The sequence below is a fragment of the Saccoglossus kowalevskii genome, chromosome 9 (assembly GCF_978046115.1).
Source record: "Saccoglossus kowalevskii chromosome 9, keSacKowa6.1, whole genome shotgun sequence".
NCBI lineage: Eukaryota > Metazoa > Hemichordata > Enteropneusta > Harrimaniidae > Saccoglossus > Saccoglossus kowalevskii.
The window spans coordinates 31,952,092-31,971,955 of NC_140649.1; the positions used below are offsets into that span (position 1 = coordinate 31,952,092).

A 19,864-nucleotide genomic window follows, 5' to 3' on the forward strand; every position below is an offset into this window, starting at 1 on the left:
TTGTCAGTTAAAATATTTATTCATAACATGTTTTACATACATTCTATCTAATCTATTACGCAAATGATATTTTGATAGCTCCATTTTATGTAAAAGAATATGTGAAGTCAAAATTTACAACAAGCTGTTTGAAATATCCAGAGAACAAATCGAAATACCTATATATCAGTATTTCTATTTACGTCACAAAAGCTCATAACATTTTTTTTTACTAAAAAAATAAAATAGAAGCCTGCATTTATGGACGTAACAGCAAGAACAAATACAGAAAATTAACGCTATGAATATCCACCGGTGGTTTCTCTCAAAAATTGTTCATAGTCAGCACAGGCTTCTTCATCTAATACAATTGCATTTTCATAGTACTCATCATCTTCACTGCAAAAACAAGAAAAGAATCATAGAAAATTTCACCCAGTTTCTTGATTGTGATTTAGTTTTCAGCATCTTAGGGTGTCATCAAGTCAGGACTTTCTGTTCGGTGATCGAAAATGGACTACTAGTATATTACCAAAATAATATTTGATGAAATTTTTTAATTAAGATCAATTTTGAATGCACACCACTTGAGCTGTTTCTGAATGTTTTATTCATAATACTGCAGTATCAGAGGAACATTGTACATCAAACATTACTTACTTCCTAGTTTAGCATTCTTTGAACAGCAATGCATGACTGATTTATTGAAGTGGTGATGATAAATAACTTGGGTGATAAACAGTGCAAAGCGTCTAGTTGTGATCAGTATAACTATTAGTATAATTACTTTCAGATTTGATTTTTGGCCAAATTACTTAAAATTACTAAGTTTAGCCGGAGTACCAATTATGAACCAATCTTTATTGAAATACATTGAGAAATTATTCAAATATACCCAGAAACATTAAAAACTGGCTAATAATTACTAGTTAGATAATTAGTTCAAACAGATTTCTGCCAAAAGCTAATCAGGTCTCTCTTAAACAAGCTAAAAGTGAAATAATTATTATGAAAATTAGATAATTAATGCACATGTATTTGACCCCAAACTAATTAGGTCTACGTATTATTCCAAAGCATCAGTGTAAACAGTTTCTGTTGAGTGGTTCATGTGATATTAGTAAAACACACATGTAGAGTGAACCCAAAGATTACATTTGAAAAGTTTATGAACAACCAATCCACAACAAATGATACTTTTTTGGGGCCAGCGGTGTTTTCAGTTATACAAAAAGATTTATAAATCAATAGAGGAAAATGGGTGTAAACCATAGAAAATGTTAAATCAAGTAAACATCATGATCATACCACACCCCTATTTTCAGAAAACATTACATCACAATTGTATGGCCATAATATGTTATTCTATGACAAAAAAATTAATTCTGATCCGTGTTCAAATGAAATATAAATTATACATGTTTGAAAATCACCATAAATAGAGTGAAATACTCACTTGGACCATTGTTGATAATCAACTTCATAATCATTACCATAGTACTCTTCATCATACTCATCATAATTATAGAAACCTGAAACACATAAGAAATGATATGAAGTTTGAATAATTTACAAATACAAATGCTATGAATATTTAAAGTTGCATTCTGAAAGCACAGCTTTACTGGGAATATTAAGGGATGATAGTCTGAATATATATACAGAATGATATCATACCTGCTTCTTGGGCAGAGATTTGTCTGCCATCTGGAGCAAAAAATATTGGTTCATTCTGGAAAAGATAAGTTGTATGCATAAAGCATTGCGAATAAGATAAAATATCTCAGATGTAGATAAACATATGCACAACAATATTTTGAAAGTGATCATTTTTTAGATTACATGCAATTAACGCTATTCTAATACAGCTACACATGTATAGTTAACTCAATGAGAGAAAGTTCACATAATAAATACAAAACTGTATTTTTGTTTAAAGAGAGAGAGGTGTCACCTGCGCATGCGCAGGAATTGAGTCCCAAGCGTTGATAACAGCACACACCGAGAACGAAAAGGCTCATGGTTAGACACTGACACACTATGGCCACCTGACGCATGTTTAGGTGACGACTCCCCCGCTTTAATAATCTGAGCACTACACAAGTTTTGAATATCATACAGTGAATCCTGTTTTACAAACAACAAAGAATTCCCTTTACCTAGATAATTTTAGTGAGATTGCTTCATAATAAAGTAGTACTAGTATATAAAACTGGAAAAAGTTTTCATAGGGTTTGAATTCAATTTCAATTAATAAGCCGATGTGAAAACATCCTATGAGGTAAAGTAAAACACAGAACAACAATTCCTCTATCTATATTCTTACACTGAATTCTTGAGCTGGCGCAGAAGCTGCCTGAGCAGGTGGCTCTGCTTTTGGTGTTTCTTCGTCTCTATTCCATCCAACTGCTCTTAACAACAACAGTTTCATTAACATCTCTCTGATTGAGCTATTAAAAATAAATCATTAATATATGAAGCATGACATGACAGAGTTTGTTGTTCTTTCAATAAGAAACAAAACAGAAATGAGTCAGCTATTTTGAATCAGAACATGAAACAAATGTATAACTGAGACCTGGGTCTAGAATGGCGCAAACGCTTGATTTTGATGAAATTTTCATATTAAAATGGCCGCCATTTGGCCATTTTGAATCTGATGATCAAACAGATACATGTGCATATATGCAACAAGATATATAATGTATATATAAAAACCACATTTATTAGATTAAAAAAAAAAATGCCACCAGTTATAGGTCCATAACATGTCTCATGTATGTAACAAGTTTGAACTCTATCCATACATGACCAAGATCTGGTTCCAGAATGGCAGAAATGATTTTGTTGAATTTTTAACTTTAAAATAGCACCATTTGACCATCTTGAATTAGATTATGAAACAAATGGACATGTACATGTATATATATCCAAAGATATATGTGTGTGTGTGAACTTGTATTCGACTAAGGCATGTCCATGACACAGGTTTATTGGGAACAAACACAGGTCAATTCATAATTCCTTGTTTTCGGATTGCATCCAAACAGGGGATAAATATATACAATAATGTATATCTGTATGCGTTACTAATAGAGCTAAGACAGTACAGTACATTTCATGTACAGAGAAAATAACTTTATGAACCTATATATTTTTCTGAAATTAAAAAACCATTCATTGTTTTTGAGGGCTCCTGGCCATTGTCTGCAAAAGTGACATAATATAAATTTGATTCATCACAGTTTAATGGCAAAGGGTTAGTGGAAGACTCAAGCTCAGAAAGAACTCTTGTATTGAAGGCATGAAGTACACATAAGGAATACTGTATTTACTATACTTAAAACAAATCTCCAATACACACTAACAAAAACTGCTTGCCTTTATCATTTACAAATACTGCATTTAAAAATATAACTGTAAGCAGGGATTAGGATAGTTCCAAGTAGCTATGGTATAACAATTATAAATATTTAGAGAAAATATAACCATACAATGTATATGACGACTTTATAATTCACTTGTATATCTTGTCTGACAACAAAATAATACATGTATCACTAGTTGCATTTCCCTATCTGCAAAAGTACTTAAGATATTTAAGTTATGCATATTATTGAGATTACATGGCCATATATACAATGTACCAGTATATATATAGTCATCTAATATGTTAGTCATATCCCTTGTCCAATCGATGCCTTCATTATAGTACTGGTTGCAGTTATGCATATTAATCAAGCCAAATGAACATTTTTAGCCATCTGATAAAATAGTCGTATTTCTTGTCTGATGCCTTCACTGAATGCACATCTCTGACTGCAAAAGTGCCTGAGATAATAAGTAAAGCATACTAACGAGGTCATGTGACCCTATTCATACAAAGTAGGTAATTAACATTGATTTCAATCCTGATCTGTGGATTATCTAATAGCATCTATGTACAAAGTTTCATTAAAATTTGTTGATTAGTACTCAAGATATTTTTGTAACACCTATAATATTGGTTAATTTAGGAAAATTAAGTAATTAGACAGCACAATATCAAACGGCAATGTACATGAAATGCACCACCCCGGCATCAACTAGGCCCTATCAAACACAAAAAATGTTGTATTTTATTCAAAGCTGACCCAAAGTCACATTTGTAAGTGAATGAATCTTGCCAAGCGAATTTGGCCTTCCCATTGAGTCTGAGGGACATTTGTAAGTAGAGTAGAGTAGAAAGCCAATCCCTATTTTTGGTATTCAACCCTGGTAAGATTTGATCTCAGGACCAATCACAGATCAGGTGCAACAGCAACTATGTTATCGGTGATCAGTTTATACTTACATGTTGATTTTGTCACTTGTCGAGAGCTCATTAACTTTCACAAATATTGCATCCATATATTTGGAAGAACCGGTTTTCTTTCTTTCACAGTGCTCTAGATTTGAACCAGTTAACTGGAATAAATTGTTATAGAAGAGCATTAAACTTTTCATATAGTCCTAGTAAAGTATCTCAATTTCTGCATGTGCAAAATACTGAATCATTGGAAAACATCTTTGAATTTGCATGAATTGTGAACATATGAATGTTTCAAATTTGAATTTAAGTGTTCGAACACTGATTGTGTTCAAATTTGATTTACTAAATTAAATGCTAATGAACAGTTTACAATGCACATGGATTTAGGGCTAATCTGCACTGGCTCGGAAGGTTGTAAATGATTAGCTAGTTTGAATTTGCATAACAATACTGACAATGAACGTGCATTCAACGCCACAAGTTTTTTTGTTTTTTTAGCTAATCAGAATTCATCTTCCGAGCCAGTGCAGATCAGCCGTGGATTTACAAGTATTTGCTTCTGTTTTGATTGCAGCATTTAATAATTCCCCCCTTTTTTTTCAAAAACCTATCAAATTCAGATAATTAATACTTATTTCACACAATAGTTCCAAGACCTTAATAAAGCTCTCAAAGTGTACAACTCTAAAATTGTTAGTAGAACAAAATTATATTGAAGTATATGGCCAGTGTAAGAGATGATGTTTGGAAATTATCAATAATTATTGTATAGCAGCTGCGAAAATTGAAATTTGACTTCGGACCAATCAACTTCATACAATGAACAGCATCAGGCATTGACCGATTCAAAATTGATTGTTGATTCTATCTTAGTTTAAAGAACTTGCTACCTTGGTCAACGAAACATGAACTTACAGGCTGATGGCAAATGTGTAAAGTACCAAATTCCCTATGTGTAGATATGATATCATTTGGCAGCTATGACCTCAAGTATGTTTGCGAGAATGTGTGTTAACTTACCTTTAAAACATTTATGACGCATTTTATATTACCATCCTGCGGGTGACTGAGGAGTGTCAGACTCAAATCTCCCAATGCTTCTCTGAGTACATGGAGTCTTTCTGGCTGATCATTCACAATAATCTGTCAGAAAGTAAGTTTTATATAAGTAAGAATATCCAGACACAGTAAGCCTAAAGTAAACCAAATGCATATACACTGTAGCATGGAAAAACTGTGCAAGATTTGTCAGTCACTGTATGATAAAAAATATACAGGATGTTTGTGTTGAGATGTATTCATGTAGATGTATCGCAACAAGTTATTCAATTAGTTAAAACAAAAATAGGAACATTTTCATGTGTCATATTGTGTCAGGTGACATCTTATGGCCTTGATTGTCACTGTTATTTTTAACTAACTTATTTTGGCCACTAGGGAAACTAGAATTGTGCTCCTATGTTAAGTGATCCATCTACTTATTCATCCATCTATCCATCCATCAACACACGGTTCATGCACTAAACACAAGAGTTAAACATAGTTTTATAATAATATTATTCCCTTTATCATAGTTTGTTTCAATATGAATATGCATTTTCATAATTAATTTTGAATACAAACAAGTTTTGGGGTTGAAAAAACAGTGGGGAATCAGTCTACCGAATGTCCTTGATAGATGCAAATATGTTACAAAAACATTGGTGTCTAATTTGTTTAATTATTTTAAGGGACATAATTTCCAGCTTTGCTCAAAGTAATTCAGATATTTTAGTATAAAAACAAATGCTTTATCTCAAAAAAAAGTGCTGCATTTTGATGTGAATAGATTCATAAAACATTAAAAACAGAAAATCTTAGCTGGCTTTTGTACAAGTTTTTTGTACAGGTGTCTGACAAAAATTAATGATTCACTAAGACAAATATGAACTGCCTTATTATATTCATTGTGTGACTACTGTATTATTTGAAAAGTAAAAAAAAAAACGCCCTTTATGAATCGCTTTTATGTTGCAATCATTGTTTGCAAATCAACTTAGTTAGTTGGTGTCCAGTGGAGAGAGAAATCAACAGTACTGTTGCCTCCTGAGAATCTACATCTTCAAACACTGCAATCTTTGTTTTTGAAGTGCGTTTTTAAATTAGTATTATAAAAGCTCTATCATTCTGTTATAATAGCTAAAACAAATTCCTGTGAATTTTCATTTGTTGAATGAACTGTTTGTCAAATACAGAATACATATTTTTGAGTACAATTTTCTTTTCAAAATGTGGATGCAACATTTTGCTTTTTGTATATTTTTTATGTACTAGTTTTTTTATTCTTTGGACTAAATAGATTTTCTATTAGCTTCAGATCTTTATCACAGTTTGGCACCCAATTCATAGGATAATATTACAAGATAAATGATTTGCTTCATTGAGCACATACAACCAGGGTTCTCCCCAGGGCTTTTTAGCGCCGAGGTCCGCGGCGCTATACCTGTGAATCTCGGCGCTTCACTTGGGACCTCGGCGCTATGTGTTCCCACCTCGGCGCTTGATTTCATATTTGACATGCCAATATCAGATGTGAAAAAGCTTTGTTCGCCACGCCGGTCGGCGCCGACCGTCACTCAAAATTAGTGACCACCACGGAAATGCTTCCGACGAGGACTATTGTCTGATTGTTGGTATAATTACGTACCGACCGACACGCATCCTGCCAGTCGTGGATTATAATTTATAAACAATAGACCTAGTCGCACGATACGTAGCGGCTAGTCAAATTTGTGGAATTAGCACCTCTTTGTTTGTAAGTAAATACTTTCTGCGATAGACAGTCTTTAGATTGAAAGCTAAAATTATTTCAAAATCAATTCAACCTCGATATAACATGGTCAAATCGGAGTTCACGATCAGTTCACGCTACTCAAGAAAAAAACAACGTGTTTATTGCGTGATTTGGTAAAATACATTTGAACTGTTATCATTTCGAATCATGTAAAAACTCTTCTTTCAAGACCTAATTTACCTTTTAAAAATTGCAAATCACCTCTTTCGAAAGCTGTCATGCAGTTTTCAATTGAAATCGATGCCAACACATCGTGCTACGACATCGCTTTACTTCCGCAATGTAATTTTTATGATCACTACCATTCGGAAAACTTCGGGTTCTACCGGCATTACCATGCGGCATTTTGATTGGTTAATGGAATTCTTGACCCATCGGGTCAAAGGACACATGCTAATTTTTCACAAACATCATGGCGGGTCTGTTTTCTTTTACCGAAGCGATCAAGTGATCAAAAATAATCGCTCCCGATAAAAATAAGTCGGATTTTACTTACATTTCATATCAAAAAAAAAGAAGTAAAATTTGTTGAGGAATTATTGCTATAACTGGTGTATAACATGGCCAAGTAAGTTATGTCACGTCGTAACTTTGATGATCGTTTTGAAGCTTTATTTGTTCGCTCATTACTGTAATTGTAAACGTTTTAGAAGTTGATGGTACGAATAATAAATTACAACAATACGTCAATTAATTACGTGATCGATTTTTTGAAGGAGAATGTTTTTGGAGTGAATAAAATTATGAGATTCGTGAACATAAATCTGGCTTAACGTTTTGAATGCGTTTCCTTCAACGTTTTACAAAACAATTAAATTGCAACAATAATGTATTTGTGTTTGTTTTTAAGTCTGCAGCATTTGTATTTCGAGAATGTTTCAAACTCTTCTAAATTGTGAAACATAATGTGTTGATTCCATTAAAAAAAATATTTGCCCTGTGACTGAGCTCACTAATATTCATAATTGTAAATAAGTTCTGTTAATCAATGAAGAAAAGATATGTAAATGATATGCAAATTATTATGCAAATTAGCCCCGGCGCTATGCATTTTTTCTGGGGAGAACCCTGACAACAATGCATATTTCCACTGAGATCAGTGACCTTTGAATGTGTATCAACAGTGATCAGTCAAGTAGAAACAGTCAAAATATTTTATCAGATTTTCTCAATTTGTGCATATTTTCATATAGGACGTCTGTTGTTCATACTCAGGGAAGACTTTATACTGATGAATGAGGTGACCAAGTTTGGAATAGAATTAGTAAAGTTATTGTGCACACAATACCAATTATTAACGACGACGACAACAACGACAATGCCAGACAGAAATTTTTCCCTTAATATACCTTTCCCTTCCATCTTTGATGGTATGGGCAAGGTAAAAATTGTAAATGCTTATTTTACATATATATTACATTATGCCACAGAAACCATATTCAATGTGTGCATCTATAGGACTAGGCTTGTGTAACCATCTCTCTATTGTAATGCATTATTATGCCTAGTCAAACAAGGTTTCTCCAAAGTCGTATGCTTAAAGAACTGTTTTGGCTCCGCATAGCGATTTGTTGATCCTTTTTTGCAGAAATTGAAATCAAGAACTTCCAATCATAAATTCAAAAGAACTATTGCTAACAGTGATCAGTACTGAAAAAAGACCAATATAATTATATATATGTGATCAAAAACTCACCTCAAAATTTTCAAAAAGTTCTGCAACAAATAAAGTAAAGCCAAGAAGTCTTGGAATGGTTTGAGGATTTCTTATGCTCTCATCTTTTTTTTCAAATTCTTGATGTAGCCTGAAATTGAATATAATCTCAACAGTGTATAAAGCAGGGAGTCATCTTTGCCAGCCAAGATTCATTTATTTGGCTGTCAGCTCACCATTATACGTTAGAAGAATGAATTGAAATGATGCAATTTTTTGTTAAAAGAACACTGATTGATTAAATCAGCTCTATGGTGTGCCTCAAGTCATGTAGTTTAACTGAGGTCAAATATTACTTTTCTTATCACGATCATGCATGGTTTTGTAGGGACTGCAATAGACAGGAAGTACCACTGCTGGGTAGATATTTTTTTTTGTTCTGGCTTTTAAATCTGCAGCACATGCATGTGATATAAGCCTGAAAGCACAACTTGATGATGAAAAACTTAAATATACCACTATCCATTTTTACATTTATAAATGCATGCCTTGATATATTACCTTTTCAGTAGATGCTGCCTAAACGTACCACTATCTGTCTCCACATTCATATGCCTTGATAAATAATTACACATTCTTGCACCTGTGTATCTAAAATTAACTTGTTCTACAGACTAGAAAACAAACAAATATTCAGCATTATTCACACTATAACACTCTGTGCAAGTCATAGATGGATGTGAGGGAAACGTATGATACTAATGAGTTTTATTTGCTTGCTCGAATGATGAATCACCACTCACCAGTGTATACAGAAAGCACACAAAGCCAGCATATAACTTACATGGATGTGGTTTAAAGTGTAACTGAATTGGGACAATTGACTTTTTTTGTGTGCAAAATTTATTTATAAAAACATTATGAAAAAAAATCAAGTGAAAAATGTACATAAATTAAGTAAACGATCAATAATAATGTTCTGGATAAGGACACGCCCACGTTCAGTTTCTTGGTCGACTCAGAGCGAGGCTCCAACTAGAGTACCTAATTAGCATACAAGGGTACTTTGTGACGTCACGGGGGGAACTTGCCATCGTCTCACAATGGCCGCTATACGTATGCAGTGCTCGGAAAGCGACACGGAATCTATGTTATCGTCTGACGAGAGTTATGAAATCGAAGAGTATGATGACAATGAGAGATGTCACGATTTTGTTTTAGAGTGCCAGGGACAAATTGGCCCATACAGGTTTGAACCTGCAAGAAAAGTACGCGATGTGGGTGATCGTGTACATGTACCTTCCCAAAATGACCGTGACACAGAGTTTGAACATCGTGACCGGCATGGTTTCCAGTTTCTGTCTTTTGTTCATCCAAATTCTAAACACATATCAGTGTGCAATTTTCAGTTTCTTGATCTTCTGAAGAAATCATGTAAAGACACAAAGTACGTGAACGGTGAATGCGTCCAGTGCTTACATTTTCCAATCGCCATTTTGTGTTTTGTTGTTGTTGTTCCACGATCGATCTAGTTATTTCGACTCTGGCATAATAACATGAATACATTCTAAACTTTTCAAGCAAATTAATATTCATATTCTACATGGAAAATATTATTCTTCTGGTTATTTACACAGTTATTCCCGAAACCCAAATAATTCATAACGAATCCAGATGGTGGATCAACAAATGATTCGGGCGTAAAATGGACACTGCAAATAACGGTATATGGAGAAGGTCCATCCCAATGTTTCCTGGTGCTCTTGACGGCTTTGGTCCACTGATGTCATAAATTCGAATCTTTTGGGAACCCATAAAGACTTACGCGATCGCCGTGTGTGTTACTACACCCGCCAACAACACAGCGTTTCCCCATGAAAACGATCGTGGTAACTCGTTGTATATGATGGTAACTCGTAAGAATTCTCGATCTTGGTAACTCGTTGTATATGTTTACGAAACGCGTGCGTATGGAAAATGATAAACAATCCTGTCTGCTAGCTAGCTCATGCTTTATGCTCCCGTTGGTGGCGCCATTTCGGTTACACTCGTAATGCCGAAAAAACTCGAAGGTGATGGGAGATGGGGGCGTGGCGCGATTTCGGAATATCATTGACTGTTTACCCAATTTATATACCCTTTTCACTTGATTTTTTTTCATAATGTTGTTTATAAATAAATTTTGCACACAAAAAAAGTCAATTGTCCCAATTCAGTTACACTTTAAAGACACTTGTGTAGTAATTTACTTGGAGCATGCTAATGTCATATTAAAGTATGAAAATACTTAGTAGATCTTTTCTAGTAAGTTGTAACCTATAGTGACATAGTTCCCCAGTGATGCGATGCCATTTGTATAGTGCAAATTTTGTACTTACAATGTACATCTTGGTATGGTATGATGTTTGAAAATCTGTTAAAATCATAATTTATTTACTGTCACGGCCATAATGTTTTTCAGACACCAAACAGCACTGTTACTGACTGGTTAAATGTTTGTGTCTCACGATTGTTAAAGTGATTAAAACTAGTCAGATCAGATCCCCCAAGAGTGCTCTGCTCAACTAAATGTGTGTATTTACAGTGTTACTGTACGTAACATACTAGACAAACCAACAGACATGCAAGACAGCATCAGTACACACAATTTGTTAATTAATTAATAATTTTTGGATAACTTTTGCCCTTCATCATACAGTAATTTATATGATCAAATGAAAAAAAACTGAAAGGGATTTGCTACTTCTATTGATAACCAATGCATTCCTCAGTAATATTTTGAGGTCTCTTGTTGAGATTGGTTAGTTTCAATTCCATAGCAATTTTTGGTATGAGTATGATATTCAATATGGTGGTCAGTACCAAACTACATTGTACAAACACGTATTCTATACAAACACCTAGTTAATTTATTAGGAAATTACACATCTCATGTACATTTCGAATTCTGCACATGAAAGCATTCTTATGACAAACAGGTGTATTACACATGATAATTCAGTTAGAATATTGCAGGCACATTTTGAATATTAATAATAGAAGTAGTACAATAGGCTGTAGCATTGAAACTGACAGGCTACCTTTAATTTCAAATTGAAGCTGTCATGTACTACCAAAACATTAAAAACAATGGTCCAATTAATTTTAACTTTTACTTACCATTTTACCTTACCTTTTTATTACGTTCAGCCAAAAAATGAATTTGTAATTTCAATACGGTGTAATAAAACTGTATTATTATTATTATTATTCAGTTACTTTAGGGTAAAAATGAAATTGTTTGAAAATGTACTTACCAGTTCATAAATTATTCTGATAATTTCAAGAAGACTTTTCTCATCACGAACTGACTGATTAAATTTACTGGTCAATGTTTTCAGAAGGTCATCGAAGGATGCAGGGCTAGACATCAACTTAAACATGGAATCTTTTAATAATCTTGTTTCATCATTCTCATTTTTACTCACAGATAATATTGCTGGTCTATTTGTTTTTAATCCTTCAAATTCATTGTAACCAACAAAATTCTGTAAGTAAGTACAAATTCAAAAGTTAGAAAATCTGAAATCTAAGTTGGTGAAATCACACAGATCTTTCCATGGCATTACAGAGTAGGAGTTCCCAACTATTCAATTTTTGATTAACAATAGAGCCAATTTAGCGTAACAATAGTGGTGATTATTATATTATATTGTTATGCAAATTGGCCAATACTCTTTGCAATTTATCTGGGGAGAACACTACTAAAATGACTAATTTTCACTGGGTTTATATTTCACTGATTTAGCATTTCAGGCATATTCAGTAGGTTTTAAATTCACGTTTTTTCATTTAGATAATGTGTTTTAAGCTAAATTTTACATATTCACTGGGTTTTAATTTAACGCATTTTCCAGTCAGCGAAATAAGCCAAATTAAAACCCAGTGAATAATTAACTCTTATACAGTAATTTATATCTTCTATTTTTAAGTTTCACTACACCAACATATGTAATACCGGTAACTATTACACATGTAGTATACTTAAGCAATAACCCCCGCCGAAGGCGGGTATACCACGAGATATTGATATTCCATATATGGAGTGAATTGTGCAATATCAAGTGGTATACCCAACTTCGGCGGGGGTTATTGCTATTATATTATGCCAGTATATTGACAATTCGATAAATCTTGTAAAAATAGAGTTTACTTTCATCTACTAAAAGATCATGATTATGGCCCTTGAACATGAATATTTATAAGAATAGTATGTAGTTGTACGCTGAATGCATACAAAAATTACATGCGCAACACAGTTCAAATTGAATACAAACTAATTTTTATTCCACATGAAAAAAAAACATATCCACGTTGAATAGAGCAGCGTAAACACACATATTAGCATAACAAAGGATGACTTTTCTGACCTTTTACTGACGCACAACGGGATTTGAAATACAGGGTCGTGTACAGTTTGGATCATTTAAACAACGAATTTTCCACGTTTTCATTCTGGTTTTTGTACAATTTGGACTGTAATTTTCCCATTGAAAGTACAGTTGTGAAATAAACCGGTTTTGTGACTCATCATACTACTGTAGAATACTGTATTTTCGCTTGGAATTTATTTTCGCTATTTTCGCTGAAGGGATAATTCCGTGAAAATAAAATCCAGGGAATATACTTTTTTTCCTGTATTTCACATTAAACTCATCAAAAATCAGTGAAAATAAATTCCATACAAAACACCCAAAAAACCTTTTCAGCGAAAATTAATTCCAGCGAAAATAAAGTATTCCACAGTACCCGGGTGCACTGCAATTTTGTCAGCTGTCGCTACCGGACACTGGTTGTTATTTGTGGCATACATTTTTGCCTGTGACTCATAGTTTTTTGCATTTTTATGTCATTAAATCCTTCAAGTTTTCTTTGTTGGAAGTTCGCAATCCATCCCAAAGTAACAACACTGAGAACACAGCGTTCTGGCGTGCACCTCACGGTGTTGAGGAACGGTGGTTAGTAGGTTTGTGTGGCGAACGACAATCACCCAACGACCGACGCTCACAACTTGGACCCCACCATTAACAAAAAGCAATATTATAGTTATATAACTTTTCAGATGTTTTTAATTCAGTATTTTTTTCAATATTCTTCCAAAATTCAACGACTATATTTCCTTAAAAATCAAATAATACCGGTATTAAATCTGTAGTCAATTCATGTTCCAGGGCCACTTGGTTTAGCCGTGCATTATCAGCCAATATACCATGGATTGCATATGCAAATTTTGTGTTTGGACCAATCAAATCAATGGATTAACACCATCAATATACTGGTATAATATAATAGAATGTATATTGTCTGCAGCACTATGTTTATTTAACTTTGAGTGTCAAAGTCAACATCAGACACCATCCACAAAATAGCTCTACTTATAGTCTGCTCTTTTGCACAGAAAATGTTGCAAACATTTCAAATTTTTGGATCAAAAACTGGAAATCATATCACATTGTTTATTAGGTTAAAAACTATGATTGAATTCTGTGAAAATTACAGAAAATGTGAACAAATTTACCCAAATTTGAGCGGGAAAACTATTTAGACACTCAAAGGGTTAACAAGACAGCCATACATGTATGTCCAAAGTTTTATTGGTATGTTATGAGGACAAAAAAATAAAACAACATAATTTTAATTTCTAATTTTTCCAAAATTGAATCAAGACCTGTACTGGGCAAAAGAAAATTATAAAAACTATATAAGAAAAATACATAAAATAGGTGAAATGTTACGCCAACTTTCTGGCAAAGAAAAGTATGGTGGTCAAAAGGTAAAGGTAGATGCCTACTCATAAATGAAAAATAAAAAAGAATTTGTCCAAATTTCCTTGTGTCAATAATTAGAGCATTTAAAAAGTTTTGGATCACCAAACTTGGCTACCAATGCAGCCATGTTGGCAGATTTAATTTATTTTGGAACCTTTTTTTTTCACAGTGAAGATCTCAAAATTGTTCATTATATTTTGTGACTGACAGGTTCCTACTTGTATGGAATTATTTTACTATGAAGGACACAGCAACCTTCAAAACAGTATTGCAGTCACTGCCAGTGTTGTTAGCTGAACTGCGGCACCTTATTTCTTCCTAAGGTGTTCAACGAGATTAGTCATGCAAATAGGCATAATTGATATTATTTTGTTAATTGTTGTGGACATCATATTGAATGTGAAATGAAATTTTAACTTTCCATGCTGCGGTGTAACACTTTCGGTCGACTGATTTGATATGCCATGCCACCTCCAGGGGTTAATTGTGGAATACTTAGAATTTCTAAAAATACAATGTACCAGCAGAGCAATTCACAGACAGAAATATGGTATCATATTTTATGAATATATTGATGTAATTCCTACTGTCAATGGTACAAATGTATGACATTACGTTTCTTTGATAAAAAAAAGTATTGGCGATAAGTCACAGTGTAGGAAAGTCAACTTTAGCTTCAACTTACTATCACGGGGTGTTGACTATTTCAATAGAATGAACAGACCTGACTCTCCAACGCCCTAGAGATGGTTACATAGATTGTATTGGAGTTGAAGATGATGTTGGCCAACTATCATTTTTATTTTCACACTTATTAAGATATAATGTAAGAAGCATGAATGTCTGGAGGAACTGACTTTGTTGCAATATTATAATAATATGTTTATAAACTACACATATCAATACTCCAATGCCATTAGCTAGCTACACTGAAATATTGCTTGCTGGGATGCTTTGTTTTTCTCAGTAAGATTGAAAATTAAACAAGTCATTGTCAATGACACGTCCCCGTTCCGTTCATATTTGAGTGACATATACATTCAAAGCAGATCATGACCGAAATGCACCTGCATATGTACAACACATTGTGCTAAATCTGAACAAAATCCATCCATGCATGACTGAGATCCGGTTCTGGAATTGTGAAAATATGTGATTTTGATGCATTTTCGGCCTTAAAATGGCCATCATTCCGCTATTGTTAAGCAGATCATGAAACAAATGCACATATCTATTTGTGACATGATGTACCATGTGTGTGTGAAGTTTGAACTTGATCAATCCAGACATGTCTTGGATACGGATCCAGAACTGAATTCTTTAACAAAATGGCCGCCAGTCGGCTATTTCGAACTTGATCCGAAAAAAAAATGACGTGCATCAAGGTCCTATTATGTTTAATGTATGTACCAAATTTGAATGAAATCCGTCCATGCATAACTGAGATCCGGGTCCGGAATGGTGAAAATGTGCGATTTCAATGCATTTTCGGCCTTAAAGCGGCCGCCATTTGGCTATCGTTAATGAGATCATGGAACAAATGCACATACATATTTGTGACATGATGTACCTTGTGTGTGTGAAGTTTGAACTCGATCAATCCAAGCATGTCTCAGATACGGATCCAGAACTGAATTCTTTAAAACAAAATGGCCGCCAGTCGGCCATTTCAAACCCGATCCCAAAAAAAAAAATGATGTGCATCAAGGTCCTATTATGTTTAATGTATGTACCAAATTTGAACAAAATCCGTCCATGCATAACTGAGATCCGGGTCCGGAATGGTGAAAATGTGCGATTTTGATGCATTTTCGGCCTTAAAATGGCCGCTATTCGGCTATCGTTAATGAGATCATGAAACAAATGCACATACATATTTGTGACATGATGTACCTTGTGTGTGTGAAGTTTGAACTTGATCAATCCAGACATGTCTCGGATACGGATCCAGAACTGAATTCTTTAAAACAAAATGGCCGCCAGTCGGCTATTTCGAACTTGATCCGAAAAAAAAAATGACGTGCATCAAGGTCCTATTATGTTTAATGTATGTACCAAATTTGAATGAAATCCGTCCATGCATAACTGAGATCCGGGTCCGGAATGGTGAAAATGTGCGATTTTGATGCATTTTCGGCCTTAAAATGGCCGCTATTCGGCTATCGTTAATCGGATCATGAAAAAAATGCATGTGCATATGTCCCATATAAGGTGTGATGTATGAGTGAAGTTTGAACTTAATCGGTCCATGCATGTTCGAGATACAGGTGATCACGGACGCACGGACGCACGGACGCACGGACGTACACAGGGCAAAACATAAGTCCCCGTTTTCGGACTGCGTCCGAACGGGGACTAATAATACTCAAAATTACCTTTTGAAGATTAGAATACTAAAAACAGAACAACATGTGAACAAAATATACCTGTTGTGGGGTAGTGGCAGTGGAGTATCCCATCGGAACGAACACTGGTGCATTCACTGAAAGTGACGACATTGAGTTAGCAGCAGTCTGTACAGTCTGGCTCCAAGATTGGGAAGACTGGGAATAAGTTCCCTGAGCTGGTGGCGGTGTACCTTTGTTGATAAATAAAAATGAATTTATACCTCACTATTACATGCATAAGCCAAGTTATTCCCAGGTGAACAGAAAATACATCTTTTATACCCTGGTCATTCAATGCCGTTGAGACCTGTGAAGAAGGAACTATTTTCACAGAGTTCCAGTTCTCAAAATAAGGACAAAATAATAGTATTTAAACATGAGACAGAACCATAACATTGATTTTTATCTGAACAGGGATTCATCAATGAAGCCATACACATGTGCACTGCTGGTTTACCCATTAGCTTCCTACTTGGGAAAACAAAAGGATATTTACACAAAGGGAAATATAAATATCAATATTGTCTTTCAGAACTGGAATTTAGTTTCACATTTAGCATGCCTATGATTTGTCCAAATTTGCATACTGTAGTTAGGCTAGCCTAACTTGGGGATTAAAATTAGGGCCTTCTCAGGCAAGATTTAATTAGACCAACCTGGACATTTAGTTTCATATTCACACAAAAGATTTACATGTAGACATGTAGTCAAAAATGTCTTATTTCACATTGTGAAACCCCTTATTGTGTACAGTATAGCAAATGATATGAATCACCACAACAAGTACTGCCAAGACATATGACATCATTAATGACAGAAATTAAGATACAAGTAGCAACAACAACAATCTATATACTATAGAATTTATCATCATTATAATACTTTTTAAGGTACAATCACTTGATTTTAATTTCAAACAACTCAATTGTTGTCATGCTTATAAGTAAGGATGATTTAACTAATGCACCTATTTCTATTTATACCATTATACAAGGTGGTTAAAATCAATAAACAACAACATGTAAACTAAATATTAACTGAACGAGGTTCACTAAAATCATGGAATTGTCTCATGCATTTTAAAGGTATAGAGTCTTATTTGGCATGTTACTGTAAAATGTCTAATTTTCACTGGGTTTAAATTTCACTGATTTACCATTTCGGGCATATTCAGTGGGTTTTAAATTCACGGTTTTGTCATTTAGATAATGTGTTCTATGCTAAATTTTACATATTCACTGTGTTTTAATTTAGCGCATTTTTCCAGTCAGCGAAATAAGCTAAATTAAAACCCAGTGAATAATTACCCCCTTTACAGTAATCCATTATTTTCATGCTAAATTGCAATGAATGGAAACAGAAATGAGTGACTCTGATTTCCAGTGTTATTCAAGAAGACACTCTCTAACTGAGATAAAAATTGAGATAACCGCAATTTTTTTCACAGAATCTCATCCACATTAATATTTTTTTTTATAAATTTGCATGTTTATCTCATGGTGTATTATCATTGCATATCACCCCAGTTGCATGCCTTATATATTAGAATAGAATAGTGCCTTATTGACACCGTAAAGAAAATATTACATTTCTTTTTTGGTTATGTACGTCAATTATTATATCTGCCTTTGATTATATGCAACCTGCATTATGGTACATTATGTAGTTTTTATAAAAAATTCACCAAATATCTGCCAATAATTAAAAATTTTATATTTGTCAACAAAAATGCATTCACATTATTTTTTAAGCAATCGTTTGATTTTTAAATTTCTTACATATACCATGAAGGTAGAAAAGAGACCCTTTTCTACCTCCATGCATATACAAATGTACCTAATTGTTATCATTATCAAAATTTGCTCTATTTTTCATTACAGTGTCTTGTCAGACTCGTACAAAATTGCTAGCTGGGAGTGATAAACAGATGCAGAGCGCTGCCAGGTTAATATACCTAAAAAATAAACGGAAAAACATCACAGATATTGAATAAACCACACATAAAATAATAACACCTACGGTAATCGGCATCAATTCCAGGTTTAGGTGACCTAAGGGGTTTTCTGGTATACGCATCACGTTGGCTCGAGTCGCCCGCAGCTGGATCACGGCTACTACCTCCGCCTTTGTCTCCTAGTTTTTCATCTATATTCAACGACATGCTTGTCAGAAAATCAAACCCAGATTCTTGTTACCGACCTTTACAGAACTGTAAAGAAGGAAAAATTGCAATTTTTTGAAAATATTCGTGGAACATTTGACACAGCTTTTACCTCTAACAAGATGAAAGCACTTCCTATAAATTTGTTTATTTTCGGTCGTTTCGCGTTCGGCTATTATCGGATCGGAAGAACGATGTTACTTTTAAGTCCAGTTATCTTGACTACGCTTTTCACAAGTTACAGATTACGAAATACTACACCGAGGAATGAAAATAAAACAAAAGTGAACACACACTGGTATATTTTAAACCTTTTGCGATGAAACGTGTCTTTTTATTCCGAAGTTATCCGAACGTTATCGAACGTAACGAATGCAAGTTCATCGGATGACCCGGAAATACTCATGCTAATTCCAATATGGCGAAACGCAAAGGAACTACGGAACAGTCACAAAACAAAGTGAAAAAGCTGAAGAAATCGAGATCACTATCAAAGAAAGTGCCACGAGAACGAAATTCAACCAGCACTTCAACAGAAGGTCTCCTTAAGAAGGTAAATTTACGTGTGTTTTTTTGAAAACCCGCGTTCAATTGTAGGCTTACTCGAAACCTGGAACACGTGTGTGGACTGTCGCTGTGGAGAATCTGCGGACATATTCGTGAATGTGCGCAGTAAGGCAGCACATACACTTCAATGTCAGCGGTACACGTTATGTCCTGTGAAGTGTGCATGGATACTCAAGCAAATTACA

At 34.1% G+C, this 19,864-nt stretch overlaps 2 protein-coding genes across 2 annotated transcripts in view; one reads left to right on the plus strand and one right to left on the minus strand.

The window, feature by feature from the left end:
- LOC100378892 (polyadenylate-binding protein-interacting protein 1-like) lies at positions 1-19,462 on the minus strand. Its single transcript, XM_002741601.4, has 12 exons — positions 19,407-19,462; positions 18,971-19,160; positions 16,991-17,142; positions 12,054-12,284; positions 9,319-9,431; positions 8,800-8,908; positions 5,291-5,413; positions 4,313-4,425; positions 2,306-2,429; positions 1,657-1,711; positions 1,436-1,511; positions 1-378 (listed from the first exon to the last, which is right to left on the minus strand). The coding sequence occupies exons 2-12, from the start codon at positions 19,110-19,112 to the stop codon at positions 279-281; spliced, it is 1,338 nt and encodes a 445-aa protein (XP_002741647.1). The 5' UTR covers positions 19,113-19,160; positions 19,407-19,462; the 3' UTR covers positions 1-278.
- The window catches only part of LOC100366386 (ribosome biogenesis protein BRX1 homolog), an 18,057-nt gene continuing 17,301 nt past the window's right edge, over positions 19,109-19,864 (plus strand). The window contains exon 1 of the mRNA XM_002741603.4: positions 19,109-19,665. Coding sequence (XP_002741649.1) covers positions 19,531-19,665 — 135 coding nt within the window. The 5' untranslated portion in view covers positions 19,109-19,530. The remainder of the gene's footprint in view (positions 19,666-19,864) is intronic.